At 42.0% G+C, this 13,766-nt stretch overlaps 2 protein-coding genes across 8 annotated transcripts in view; both read left to right on the top strand.

Moving 5' to 3' along the window:
• Nucleotides 1-6,837, top strand: part of dnajc13 (dnaJ homolog subfamily C member 13) — a 33,722-nt gene extending 26,885 nt beyond the window's left edge. For 4 of the 7 annotated variants that reach the window (XM_085763932.1, XM_085763929.1, XM_085763934.1 and 1 more), the window contains 14 exons: nt 31-147; nt 334-511; nt 627-718; nt 816-915; nt 1,022-1,096; nt 1,203-1,315; nt 1,438-1,607; nt 1,698-1,740; nt 1,832-2,005; nt 2,085-2,264; nt 3,485-3,625; nt 3,722-3,865; nt 3,953-4,052; nt 5,688-6,837. In XM_085763932.1, the coding sequence (XP_085620058.1) occupies nt 31-147; nt 334-511; nt 627-718; nt 816-915; nt 1,022-1,096; nt 1,203-1,315; nt 1,438-1,607; nt 1,698-1,740; nt 1,832-2,005; nt 2,085-2,264; nt 3,485-3,625; nt 3,722-3,865; nt 3,953-4,052; nt 5,688-5,785 (1,725 nt within the window). In that variant the 3' untranslated portion in view covers nt 5,786-6,837. Of the gene's footprint in view, nt 1-30; nt 148-333; nt 512-626; nt 719-815; nt 916-1,021; nt 1,097-1,202; nt 1,316-1,437; nt 1,608-1,697; nt 1,741-1,831; nt 2,006-2,084; nt 2,265-3,484; nt 3,626-3,721; nt 3,866-3,952; nt 4,053-4,326; nt 4,432-5,687 lie in introns of all 7 variants that reach the window. The other 3 variants (XM_085763935.1, XM_085763933.1, XM_085763936.1) reach the window with 1 other exon arrangement.
• A 5,278-nt stretch (nt 6,838-12,115) lies between these two features.
• LOC146966868 (hemicentin-1-like) overlaps nt 12,116-13,766 on the top strand; it is a gene marked incomplete at its 5' end in the record, with an annotated part of 23,368 nt that continues 21,717 nt past the window's right edge. Inside the window, 2 exons of the mRNA XM_085764013.1 lie at nt 12,116-12,425; nt 12,510-12,770. Coding sequence (XP_085620139.1) covers nt 12,116-12,425; nt 12,510-12,770 — 571 coding nt within the window. The remainder of the gene's footprint in view (nt 12,426-12,509; nt 12,771-13,766) is intronic.

Below are 13,766 nucleotides of genomic sequence, written 5' to 3'. Positions count from 1 at the left end.
TTCATTCTTTTCTCTTTGGTCTCCTCACAGGGAGAAAACGATGAAAGCTTTGGAGCAGAGTTTGTGTTCAGTGATCACAGCAAAGAGCTGATAGTTGGTGAGATCTTTGTGCGGGTCTACAATGAGCAGCCAACGTTCCCACTTGAGGTAAGTAGAACAACAACCCAGTGTAGTAACCACATTCGTCTGCTTTGCATTCTGTTTGTCATTTCTCATCGTGCCTCTCAGTCGTCTCACCAGGGAGATGAGATTTGATAAGGAAGAAACCAAAACCACCATGACTGACTGCAAACAAAATCCTTCTCTAACACTTTTGTTTTGTTCTGTTTTCAGTATCCCAAAGCATTTGCAGCCAGTCTGCTGGACTATGTTGGATCCCAGGCCCAGTACCTCCACACTCTACTGGCCATGAGTCAGAGTAACAAGGTGGAGTCCCAGCAGCACGCCGAGAGGCTCCGCTTCGCTGAGATGGCTTTAGAGGCTCTTCGAAACGTCATCAAGAACAACCCAGGTGAGATATAATAATAATAATGTCCTATTATCCTGCTTCATCTGAAAAACACAACCTGTTGATGGACGTGTACAGTGTCCTACCTTTCCAACCACTAAACATTGCATAATTTCAGGTTCAGAGTCGGAGTGCATCGGACATTTCAAGCTGCTCTTCTCTTTGTTGCGGGTTCACGGAGCTGGAAGAGTTCAGCAGTTGGTTCTGGAGGTTTGCATAAACTGTTCTTAGTCGATGTTTTCTCTCAAATAATTATCTTTTAATTGCTTAAAACATCCATCAATAATATTACTGGTTTCCTCTGCAGGTTGTCAATACAGTGACGTCAAACCAGGAGTGTGTGAGCAACATTGCTGAGTCTCTGGTGTTGTCCAACCTTCTGCTGCTGCTGCACTCGCTCCCCTCCAGTAAGAAGAGACTCTAACATAAAAAAAAGAACAACTCTCAACCTTAGGACTTGTGTTTCTTCTTTCTCTGTACTTCTGTTCTCAAACATGTCTTTGTGTTTTATAGGCAGACAAATGGTGCTGGAGACACTGTATGCACTGACTTCTAACACAAAGATTGTCAAAGAGGCTATGGCCAAAGGTCAGTATCATTTTGCATTTTCTCTTTAGTGTACTCCATATTTGTGAAAACACATAATGTGAATCCTGAATGCCTCTATGCTCATGGTGATGTGTTTGTGCTGCAGGTGCCCTTATATACTTGTTGGACCTCTTCTGTAACTGCACACACCCCCAGGTTCGCACACAGACCGCAGAGCTCTTCTCCAAAATGACCTCAGACAAGCTGGTTGGGCCAAAGGTCAGTCTGAAGAGAAAAACTAAATATAGAAAAAAATAAAATAAATAAAAACATTCATACACCATCACAGAAATATGTATTCTTACTGACCAAGCATATGTCCATCGCTTCTTCTCTGGCAGGTGCGTCTCACTCTGATGCGTTTCCTCCCTGGTGTGTTCATGGACGCCATGCGAGACAACGCAGAGGCAGCAGTGCACATATTTGAGGGAACGCACGAGAACCCTGAACTCATCTGGAATGACAGCTCAAGGGAGAAAGTGTCAACCACTGTCCGGGAGATGATGCTTGAGTAGGACATATAATTTAATGACATATTTCAGTCTTAGTGAACAGTTCTAGCTGTTTCATGCACTTAATGTCATTTTAAAATCTTTTTCAGGCACTTTAAACAGCAGAAAGATAATCCTGATGTGAACTGGAAAGTAAGTACAGTAATACTGTACACTGTTGAACCAAAACAGTGGTTTGCAGTTTACGCTCTAATGTAACAATGAACTCTTGGTCTGTGCTCAGTTGCCCGAGGACTTCACGGTGGCCTACGGTGCAGGGCAGGGCGAGGTCGAAGTGGGTGGAGTCTTCTTGCGCATCTTCATCGCTCAGCCAGGTTGGGTGCTACGAAAGCCTCGCGAGTTCCTGGTGTCTCTCCTGGAGACTCTGACGGAGCTGCTGGAGAAGAACAACCCCAATGTGAGCTGAGACAGAATATCTATCTGTTGTTTATATTTCTGTCCCACTTCTTCTTAATGACATCTCTGCTGTCCTGCAGGGTGAGGCCCTGGAGACGGTTACCACGGCGGCGGTTTGTCTGTTCAGCACGCAGACCCAGCTGGCTGACCAGGTGCCTCCTCTGGGTCACCTGCCTCGCGTCCTGGCAGCACTCAACCACAAGAACAACGCCGTGCCCAAGAGCTCCATCCGCCTCATCCACGTACTGTCAGACAACGAGGTGAGGAGTCGATCTGACAGATGAAGATTTACTTTTATTTTCTGGTTAAATCCTCCTAAACTTCTTCATTTTCCTTAAAGCAGAAGTAAGTGGTCCGGTGGTTTTCGCTAATGCTGCGTTCCAGACAGGCTTTTGAAATCGTAAATTACAGCTTCAAGTCACAACTTACGACTTTGTAGCGTTCCAGGCAACCCACTCGTGTTTTTCCGACCTGTTTTACCGGTGAAAGTCACTATAACAGCCACTCGTAACTTCCGACCGGTGAACTCGTACCAGATCGAACTGGTACCACTTCACGGTCGGAAAAATACGAGTTTCCTTGAACGCACCATAACAGTCCTCGTCCCTGGGTCGCCACATTCCCGGCGTCCCTTGGCTGCACACACAGCCCTGCATGCCGTTCTCTCTCCTCATTGGATAAAAACTGTAGGATACGATAAATGTTTTCTCTTCGGCTCAGAGCAGAGCAGAGGGACTGACAGACCCGTGTTTCAGTCCAAACACTCTATGTAAGTGATTGCTGTTGGAAGATATAACTATTTAAGACTTATATTAACACAAATATATCACTTACTTCTGCTTTAAAAAAATATTGTCTAGTAAACTAAAGTGGATATTAACATTTTACTGATATACTTTCAGACACTAACTCCTGTTCAGAGCTACGCTACGGAGGCAGATGGGATTTCTTGGTTTCCCTCATCAAACTCATCAAATACACAATCCAACAACTCCAAAACGCTCTGGTGGACAAGTTGTGACTTGTACATTCACCACCCTATGAGATAATAATGTAATGTTACAAGACAGAGTTGTTTTCAAGGTAAATTCATGCAAAACCGTTTTTCGGCAAGCAGTCTCTGCATTTGCCTCGAAAACAACTCTGTCTCGTAACATTACATTATTATCTCATAGCGTGGTGAATGTGCAGGTTACAACTTGTCCATGAGAGGGTTTTGGAGTTGTTGGATTGTGTATTTGATGAGTTTGATTAGGTAAATCAAGAAATTCCATGAGCATCCGTAGCGTATCTTTAAGCAGGTAACGAACCTTCTCCTAAAACTATAGGAATTATGGCAATGGGTCAATTTGCCAAAATGTTGAACTATCCCTTTAAGACAAGAAAAGCCCAGTTTTCATTGTGAGGATTTACACAGCACAGCCAGCTTGACCTCTCCTTGCAGTATGACATATTAATAAAGCTGTTGTGTTGTACGTAGCTGTGTGTGCGCTCCATGGCTTCTCTGGAGACCATCGGCCCCCTGATGACTGGGATGAAAATGCGGGCGGACATGGCTGGGCTGGCTTGTGAAGCTCTCAACCGCATGTTCCAGAAGGAGCAGACAGACCTAGTAGCCCAGGTAAAATGTTCACCTCATTTTTAAAATTTTTTCCAACAGCAGGTTTGAGTAACATGCTGCCTAACTAATACTTCATGTTGTTCTCCAACTGGACAGGCTCTGAGAGTGGAGCTGGTTCCATACCTCCTGAAGTTACTGGAAGGAATCGGCCTGGAGACATTAGATAACCCCTCAGCTACCAAGGCCCAGATAGTAAAGGCTCTCAAGTCCATGACTCGCAGTCTGCAGTACGGCGAGCAGGTACGATCAGAGTGAAATCATTGTTTATGTGGCTTCATTGTGTTGGTTATTTGTCTCATTTGTAATTCTGCTAACCACTGTTTATAGGTGAATGAAATTCTTGCGAAGTCCTCGGTGTGGAGTGCCTTCAAAGACCAGAAACATGATCTTTTCATCTCAGAGTCTCAGACCGCCGGTTACCTGACAGGTAAGGTTTCGGTGAACTCCAGCCGCTGTCGAACACTTCTGACAGTTTCTTAACAAGCTACGCCTTTGAAATACTTTCTTTGTGCTCAGGAGGTAAGTCTTAATTGTCTGTCTCTGAGCTCTTGTTGAATCTTAATGCTTTGCTTTATCCTAAAAACACCTTGTGGCTGACTCCTCACTTGTGCTTAAACCCAGCGACCCTTTTTCTCTCCACGTCCTATAACTTCCTGGCTCTGCCTTTCCCTTCCTCCTTGTCCTCCATATTTCCTCCTCAGGGGTTTCCACTCCTTCTCTCCTGGCTGCCAGCAGCCCACTGCGAGGTGGGCTCTAGACTCCTGAGCTGGGCCCTCACAGCCCTCCTCTCTCTTGCTCTGATGCAGGTAGACTCTGACCTCACTCCTGAAGCCATTCCTTTACCTCTGCCACCATCTCTGACCCACACTTAACTTTCCATTCCCGCTCTCTCCATCTTTGCAACGCCGTGATCATCATTTCATCTTCATCCACTAACTCTGTCACACTCCAGTTTTAGGACCTGAACCGAAATGCCTTTTGAAAGTTGCTGGACAGAAATGCCTCTGACTTTCACACTTGGATGTGATTACAAACCCATGTGATATTTGAGAATGGATTTCCATTCTGCTATGGGCAAGTAAAGAGTATTGTTTTCAGTGAGAAAACAGTAATGCCTGGATTAATTAAAATGGCAAAATTATGTATCAGCACTCAGTAGATTAAAAAAAAGTGTCTTATCCTGTAACAGCTCATCCACTTCACTAAAACATCATTTTGAAGTTATTTCTAAAAGAGTTGAGGTGAATATCTCTTAGATCCCCCTTTTTGAAAGTGGAAGTGCATCATTTAAGGAAGAAAAAAATATCTGAGTGATCCAAATTGCATTCAATAACACTGTTAAACAGAGTCAATGTTATTTTACAGGATGCTTATACAGATTCCCCCAAAAAAGACCCAAATGCACCCAAGTGCCTCTTAACCACTCCACACAGACACAGTAATTCATCCCCAGAGTCTCTGTACCTACATTTTTAACACTCGTCACAAGGGGGCGCTAAAATACAACTTCAGCTTCTCTGGGTGGTGAAAAGAAAATAGCAGCATGAGTTTTACTGAGTTTAACCATGTAAACTGTAGATAGTTGTTAGTGTGAGAAATATTGAAGATAATGTAATAAGATTGTTAATAATGGTTCATTTAAAGCTATTTTATCCACTAAACAAAAAACAGGGCATCTGAATGTCTTTATTAGTAGAAAAGTGTGTAGTGTGAAAAACAAATGTGAAACTAGAACTCTAGAAAATCGTAGGAATTGGTGGAGAAGTGAATGCTCCACTTCAGCAGATTCATTCCATACCTCTGTTATTATTATTATTATTATTATTATGGTGCACCGTGTGGCAGCAACCTTTCCAAACTGTGTTGAACTAAAAGGAAACACTTTCACTTGACATTAAGTAGGAGCACAGCAGTCAGTGTCGTCATCATTTCCCCCTCCATACATGCAGTAGTAACATCCTGTAGATTAGTAGCTACATCTTCGTAGCTCACCATCAGTGCTCCAGATGTTCACATAAGTCACATCTGTGCTCTGTCTCATCTACCTCTCTGCCAACCGTAGGTCCAGGAGTCGCAGGCTACCTTACAGCAGGAACTGGCACCACGGTGATGTCCAGCGTCCCACCCCCCGTGGACAACGACATTGGAGACCAAGGCTGACGAAAACACGCGCGCACGCATACACACACACACAGTCACGCTCAGGCATCCAGACTCGCCCTGCGGCTCGGCGGCCGCAGCTCAGAGAGGGACTGTTGGGCTCCCCCCACACGAGGGGATGGAGAGAGAGAAAGGCGGAGGAGAGCGGGCCCGTCACCCTGACTGTCACCCTGGTCTCTGCCACACCTCCTCCAGCATCATTCTCCTCTCCCCTTTACAAATGGCACTCAAGTCTTCATAAACACTTTGAAATTGTTTTAACAGATGACCACGTTTGTTTTGTTTCTGTGCTACTTCTCTTATTTCTTCCAATGACACGCAGAAGAGTTTACTTTTTGTATGAATATATTTTTTACTCTAGATTTTTTTTCATGAGAAAGACATTGGAAGACGGCTTATTATAGGTAAACTGTCTCTTCTCCATGATCTTATTCCTCTTTGTTATATCCTGATTGGCTACATTTCCCCCCAGATGCTGAGGATGGCCTCATTTATGATCCACATACACATCTGTGCAAAGGACCTCTCCCCATAAATATGTCCTTTACTGGTCTATATAATAGATTCACATGTGGAAAAGACAAAACAAACACTTCAACACTTCAAACAGGAAATAAGAAATGCAATTGGTCAATTCCTCCTTAAATACCAGACTGGCCACTTGTCTGTTTTGACAGGTCTAGTTCTTCTGCTTTCTAAATGCCCCAAGTCTACTTCCTCTGCTCTTTCTTCATCCTGCTTCTCATTGAAGGCCACCCTTTCTGTCTCACTTTTTTAAGTAATTCTCCTTCTCCCCCAGAACGCAAAAAGCACTAGAATATTTATAAATGAATAATAACCACCGGAAAATGAGCTTCTGCTAAGATGTGACGAATGACGTTTACTGATTATGAATCTATGTGAAAGACTAGTGCAATTTGTGAAATGTTCAATGTAATATTACGTATATAAACTTTCTATATTGAATGTACATTAAAAAAAAATAAATCAGTCGCACTTGTACATAAAATTTTAAGAATAAAAGGGAACCCACAGTGTTGTTCTTTTGTATTTACATTTGTGTTGTACAAGTTACACATTTCAAATGTGTGAAAAACAAGTTAAAATGTCTTTACCAGAGAAGAAAATGAATGTGAGCACAAAATAATCATCTGCTTTGTACCAGCCAGTTAAAAATACATTCACCTTAGCCTAGAGCTGGTTGATTCTGTGGCTTTCAGATTCCTAATACAGTACATTTTCACTTCTACTAATAGGTTAACCATATTCTCAGTCATGTGAAAAAAACGAAAGGTTTTGTGTGTGTGATATATTGACATGGACATTTCATATCAGTTTTAACAATACTGGGAGATTCAAGTAATATAGTACTGTAACTAGACAAAACTGAAGAAAATACTTTTTCAATTAAAATGAAATTCTAAAAAAAAGAAATTGGGTGAGGAATAAATGAGGACACCCCCACATTTATTCCCACTTAAAATGGCTAAAATCACACAGGTGAATACATCAGGTGCACATGATCTGGTTATCTAAACATTGTTACTCACTTTTTATCCCAACTGTTCAACTGAGACTGAACACTGGTAAAAGATCTGTCGTCACATGGTTAATAGTTCTGCTTTTTACCCTGTAAACAGCAGAAACAACATTCAGAGGGCGATGGTCTTCAGCTCTGCTGTGAATCTGCTGATGTGGAGTTTCATGTGGACTAGTCTGTGACTCCTGCTGAGGAGGTGAGTGAGGTGTTCATCACCAGTCATTGCATCAGCAGGCTGTATCCACACTACCAACATGATGTCATAGAATAGGTACTTTATTGCCATTCAAATACACAGTGTGCATAGAACGAAATTTCGTTTCACTGACTCTTGGCACAAAACAAAAAAATATGTATATATATATAAATATAAATAAATTAAAAACAAGACAAGTGAGGTTGGTCGGTCAATAAAGTGCTCTGTGTGCATATGAAAGTGTCTTGTGTCTTGTGCATATGTGCAAAAAATAACTATTTTTATATTTAAAAGAATCACAGTTAAAATGTTAAAAGTGGCATGTGCAAAAATTAAGAATTCAGCCGTTTTGGAGGTTCAGCAGTCTTATGGCCAGGGGAATGAAACTGTTGCAGAACCTGGTTGTTCTGCTCCTCATGCTGCAATACCTCCTCCCAGAGTTCAGCAATGAGAACAGTTCCTTGTGTGGGTGTGTGGGGTCTCTGGTGATGTTTTTTGCTCTTGTCAGAGAGTGTTTCTGACCGATGTCCATGATGGAAGGGAGAGAAGTCCCAGTCATTTTCTCCGCTGTCCTTACCTCTCTCTGAAGACACTTCCAGTCCGCAGCTGTGCAGCTGCCATGCCACACAGAGATGGAGTTGGTCAGGATGGATTCAGTTGTGCTTCTGTAGAAAGTGGTGAGAATGGGAGGGGGGAGATGTGATCTTCTCATCCTACGGAGGAAGTGCAAACGCTGCTGTGCACGTTTTACCAGAGATGTGGTGTTTGTTGTCCAGGTTAAGGTGTCTGGTTTGTGCATTCCCAGGAACTTTGTGCTTTTCACCACCTCCACTGCTGTGTTGTTGATGCACAGTGGAGTGTGACTGGGTCGATTCTTCCTGAAGTCGACAATGATCTCCTTGGTTTTGTCCACATTCAGGAGAAGGTTGTTCCTGCTGCACCAGTTCACCAGCTGTTCCACCTCCTCTCTGTATGCCTGGTCGTTGTTACTGCGGATGAGGCCCACTACTGTTGTGTCATCCGCGTATTTGATGATATGGTTGGTAGTGGACTTGGCGACACAGTCATGAGTCATCAGGGTGAAAAGCAGCGGACTCAGGATGCAGCCCTGAGGGGAACCGGTGCTCAGGTTGATGACTGAGGAGGTGTTCTTCCCCACCCTTACAGACTGGGCTCTATCAGACAGGGAATCCAGATTCCAGTTGCACAGTGTGGTACTGAAGCCCAGGGGGGCCAGTTTGCTCACCAGATGCTGGGGGATTATTGTGTTGAATGCTGAGCTGAAATCAGCAAAAAGCATCCGCACATAGGTGTTCTTCTCCTCCAGATGTTGTAGGCTCAGATGGACTGCAGAGGTGATGGCATCCTCTGTAGAGCGGTTCGGGCGGTAGGCAAACTGGAACGGGTCAAAGCCATGAGGGATTCTCCAGAGGGATATGTAATACACATAGTAGAAACCTCCAGGAGCAACTGTGTGGTTTTTATAAAATAAACATTACTACAGGTCACAGTCTTGTTCTGAAACCATCTTTGTTTAGGATCTTTCATGTGCTACAACACAGAACAACTCAATTGTTACTATGTTAGAAAATGAGTAACAAAGCAGGATGAGAAGATTCATTTAAATGTCTGCAGAGAAACATCCTATGTTCGTATGTGATGTGCTAGCAGAAAAATATGAGGACAAATGCTGCACTCTTGTTTTGTATGTTGGGTTTGTTTAGTGAGACAGTGGGTTGTTAAAATGAGGACGCTCTTGTTGTTTGCTCCTCTAGGCCATTGAATCAAGTTAACTGGACTTAGTTTTTGCCTCGAAGACGTTTCGTCCCTCCAAGTGGCGATAAGACAAAAGCTAAGTCCAGTTGACTTGATTCAGTTGCCTAGAGATGCCTTTGACCTGGACAAATGAGAATTTGCACAGACTTGTTTGTTGTCATACAGTAAACTACAGACTGTATGTATCATGGTCTGTCCTTAGTCCCTGTTTTATTTTTGAAGTTGCTGTCTTGTCTTCCTGTGTTCTTCCACTCATGATTACCCAGTGTAATGAACCTGTGTTGGTTGTGTATTTAACCTGTGTGTTTTCCCACTGTCCTTCTCGGATCGTCTGCGTTGCTACCTGTTGTCCTGCGTCTCATTCCCATGTTCCATGTCCTGTTGTCCATATCCTGTGTTCTGTCTGAGAGTTTCCTTCATGGTCCTGATTTTTGTGAGTGCTTATGTTTCTATGTTTCTATGTCTCTTGTGTTGTACTTTGTGATTTTTCTGTTGTAGCTTACTTTGTGCTTGTCCAGGACTTAGGCTTGTTGACCTTTTCTGTTGGTACTTTGTTCGTTTCTGTTGTGCTTTGAGGACCTTTTTGTTCACCTTTTCTTGATAATGTTTTTGTTACTTCTGAGTTGTGTTCTGCATTTGGGTCCACATTCCCCCAACCTGACAGTAGCTATGTTGAAGAAGAAGACACTTCATTTAGATTTAGACTCATCCATTTCCTGCAAAAGACAATTCCATGTGCTTCACAATGGAAACACAAAAATATAACACAAATAAGCAAAGCAATAGATTGTGCGGTACAAATACAAAAACAGATAGAACAGAAAACAAAAGAAACCGGTGCCTGATCTGTAAGTGTTGGTGATTGTAGGAAGAGGGACCAGACAGCAGGTGGAAGACTTGAGCTCATGAACAGTATCTATATCTAGTAATGAAGAATCCTCAAGAGATAAATGAATCATACTACATGTTCTGTGTAGTGGAATATGCACAGCATCGTTGGCAGAGCTCAGAGAGCTTGTGCTTTTTTCTGTTGGTGGTTGAAAATAACTGTTGCAAAGTCATTGCATTTTATAGTAGAAAGTTGATCAGGGTGAGTTGAAGGTGGAGGATTAATAAGCTGATCAACAGTTAAACATTTATTTTTGAGACAACTGAACAAAATACAAATTAACCTTAAAAGTCCTCAAAATTCTGAAGCAGGTTTTCATTATTAGTATAAGAGATTTTGAGCTGCACACTGAGGCTGTAAACCTCTGTTAATGATCAACAGACTGCAACACAAACTGCATCCTGATTGGTTGGTCTTGAGTTTCCCTCCAATATCCAAATGTTATCACCATGATCTCAGTCTTTATCCTCATGTGTGTACAGGCTGCTGCTTTTGGACTATAAATATCATGTAAGTTTGCTTTGTTTGATTCTTTGAGCTGACACTCTACTGTTAAAAGCTTTATGATGATTTTTACTACACATCTATGGACAGTTTTGAGGTGTTACATGTTCACAGGTCTACTACAGGTTTTTGTGTGGGAGGTAACCGGAGAAAGAGCGGCAGGTTTGAACAGAGAATCATCGTGCTCTGAGGGACCAGTGTGTAACAACTGTAACATCTGTACTTCCACAGGAGTTATAGATGAATACAGTAGCCTTTCTTTTGTTGTCAAAAATAATAGGAGAGCTGACAGTGACAAAATCAAGCCCTACAAACTTAGAACACTGCTTAGCAGATTTATTAGAGATTGTTTTTCAGATGAGTTCATTGACTAATTGTTGCAGTCACAGAAATAAAACAATACAAATTAATTTTGTAATGAGCTGTTTGGTCTCAGTGGAGATTGGCAGCTTTGGAGGCTTCAGCTCTTCATATTTGTTAGCCAAACTCGGAATTTTGATTTACAAACTGCAGATGTTTTACATACTGTTTGTTTGCTGACTTATTTTTGTTTTCAATAAAGCAGGTTTCCTAACTTCTGTTGAAGTGATGCAGTTCAGATGATAAAGAGAAGATGACCAGGGTCAGCTGTTTCTTTTGTTCACTGGAAATCTCCGTCCTGTTGTTGTTGACTCCTGCAAGAGGAGGCAAGTGAAGCGTTTACAACAATAATGCAGTAACAATAAAGTTTAATATCAGAGTCAGACCACATGTTCAGTTCAACATGTGGTGATAATAAAGGTTGTCACAGTCATAAAATCAGGATTTTCTACAGGTGGTCCAACTATATGTTACAGGTTCTGGTCCAGTCTTGTTTTTCAGTTCATGACACTGAGACAATTACCCCAGTGACAGACAGGAATTCAAATGCACAGTGCAATGAATGATTTTCTCAGCGGGCAAACCGTTGGCGGATACATGAGCCAATAACAATAAAACAGGGGTTAATGTTTGACATCATGCTGTTCGATGTCTTCACACAGAGTTGTCAGTGATTTTCAGTTACACAGCTACTGTAGCTTAGCAACGGGCAGGTTGCTCTGTTTGGGACTTAATTAAAGAAAATGTCTTAATTTTTGAGTGAAAATGCAAAAATACAATATTATTGTGAATGCATCAACCATTATCCTCTGTATTCAGTCCAGAATGAAGTAATAATTGAGCTCAAAACTAGTGATATAAACATGCCAATGTAACAGAGGAAAATATGTACGTGAAGACATTTTGTGGATTTTTTGTGTTAAAGCTGATAGTTGCACTGTGACGCTGAGTCTTTGAGCTCAGGAGGAGAAAAAGACTTGGAGTCAAATATGACGGATTATATGTTTTAAATACTAGACTGTTTCTGCATTGAACTTTAACATGTAACTCTTTACCTGACATGTTACAGACACTGAGGTGTCCTGTGTTTTCATGGAGAGCTGCATCTTCCAGGGCGGCAAGGATGTGGTCATCCACTGGATGGAGTTGACAGCTGGAAACCTTCCTGTCCACTCCTACTACCACAACCAAGACCAGCTGGGACTCCAGGACCAGAGCTTCAGAGGCAGAACATCACTGTTCCAGGACCAGATCTCCAGAGGAAACGCCTCACTGCAGCTGACAGGGGTGAAGGTCCAGGACCAGGGGAGATACAAGTGCTTCACCAGCACCATCAGAGGAAACAAGGAGTCATTCATCACTCTGAATGTGGACGGTATGAGGAACACAATAGAAAACCAATAATTTGTGCATTTATAAAACAAATTTTCAAGTTAAGATCCTTTTTCCTTTTTCTCAGCTCCAGTGGTTAAAGTCGACCTCCAGCAGGTTGGAGACAACATCACCTGCAGCTCAGAGGGGATCTACCCTGAGCCTGAACTCACCTGGTCCACCAGTCCTCCATCCAATGTGGCCTTCAAGAACCAAACTAAAGTCCAGGAGACTGAACAGCTGCTCTACAACATCAGTGGTTCTCTGATACGTTCAGATACTGATCTGATCTACAGCTGCAACATCAGCACTCACAGTAACTGGAGGAGAGCCACTTTGTTAAAACCAGGTCAGTGACTAAGTACAAATCTTTACTCATTTCATGCATTTTTTCTTTTTCACATTTAGTAACAGAACCTGTTTTTCCACAGTGACGTAAATTTGAAGTGAGATTTAATGCATTTGATTAAACTAGGACTCTGGAGTTTGAGGAAAATTTTGACGTCACTTACAGGGAGTCCAGATTCATCTAAACAGATTACATTATTTATTTTTCTTTATATTTAACTTTTTTGTGTGTTTTATTATTTCAGCTTCTATCACTGTGTCCCACCATGAAGCAACAATCCCCTGCTCCACCTCCAACACCTCCATCACAGGCTTCAGTCTCACCTGGAGATTCAACCACAGTCAGATGATCCTGACTCAGACCAGAGCTGACGTCCTCTACACAGTCTCAGAGGAGTGGAGGCAGCAGGTGAAGGGTGTGTCAGAGTCAGGCAGCCTCATGCTACAGGACTTATCTTCACATCATGAGGGAACATACACCTGTGAACTGAGAGATGCTGAGGAGACGCTGATAACCAACACTGTCCTCAGGATAGGTGAGGAACTGTTGGTCTTTATATAATAAAGCACTTTGCAAAATCTAAGATAGAAAGTAAAAAATATAATTTAAAAAATGATTAAACAGATAAAAGTATGAAGAGACTTGGAGATCACAGATTTCACCAACCTAATTGCTCCACAGTCTGCAAATACTCTGAAGATAAACTGTTATTATCTGAATTTTTTTTTAGGGAATTCAACCAGTGTTGGAGTCATTATAGGTTCGGTGGTTGCAGCTGTTTGTACTGTAGCAGCAGTTGTCCTGGTACTGGCATGGCACTCTAAAAAGAAAAAAAGGTAAATTGCTGTTCAGTTTACATTTCTTATTTTACTCATTTTTTGTTAGTTGTTACATATTTGATTATTTGTTTGTTTGTGTTTTGTTTGTTGTCTGTTTCAGATCAACAAATAGTGTCTCAAACGATGATGAAAGTCAAAGGTGAGGAAATCTTCACTA

This window comes from Trachurus japonicus, chromosome 20, assembly GCF_045865225.1.
Source record: "Trachurus japonicus isolate A0001 chromosome 20, Traja_1.0".
In the NCBI taxonomy this organism is placed as follows: domain Eukaryota; kingdom Metazoa; phylum Chordata; class Actinopteri; order Carangiformes; family Carangidae; genus Trachurus; species Trachurus japonicus.
Note: the sequence above shows the minus strand (reverse complement) of the source record. Positions and strands in the feature narration are given on the sequence as shown.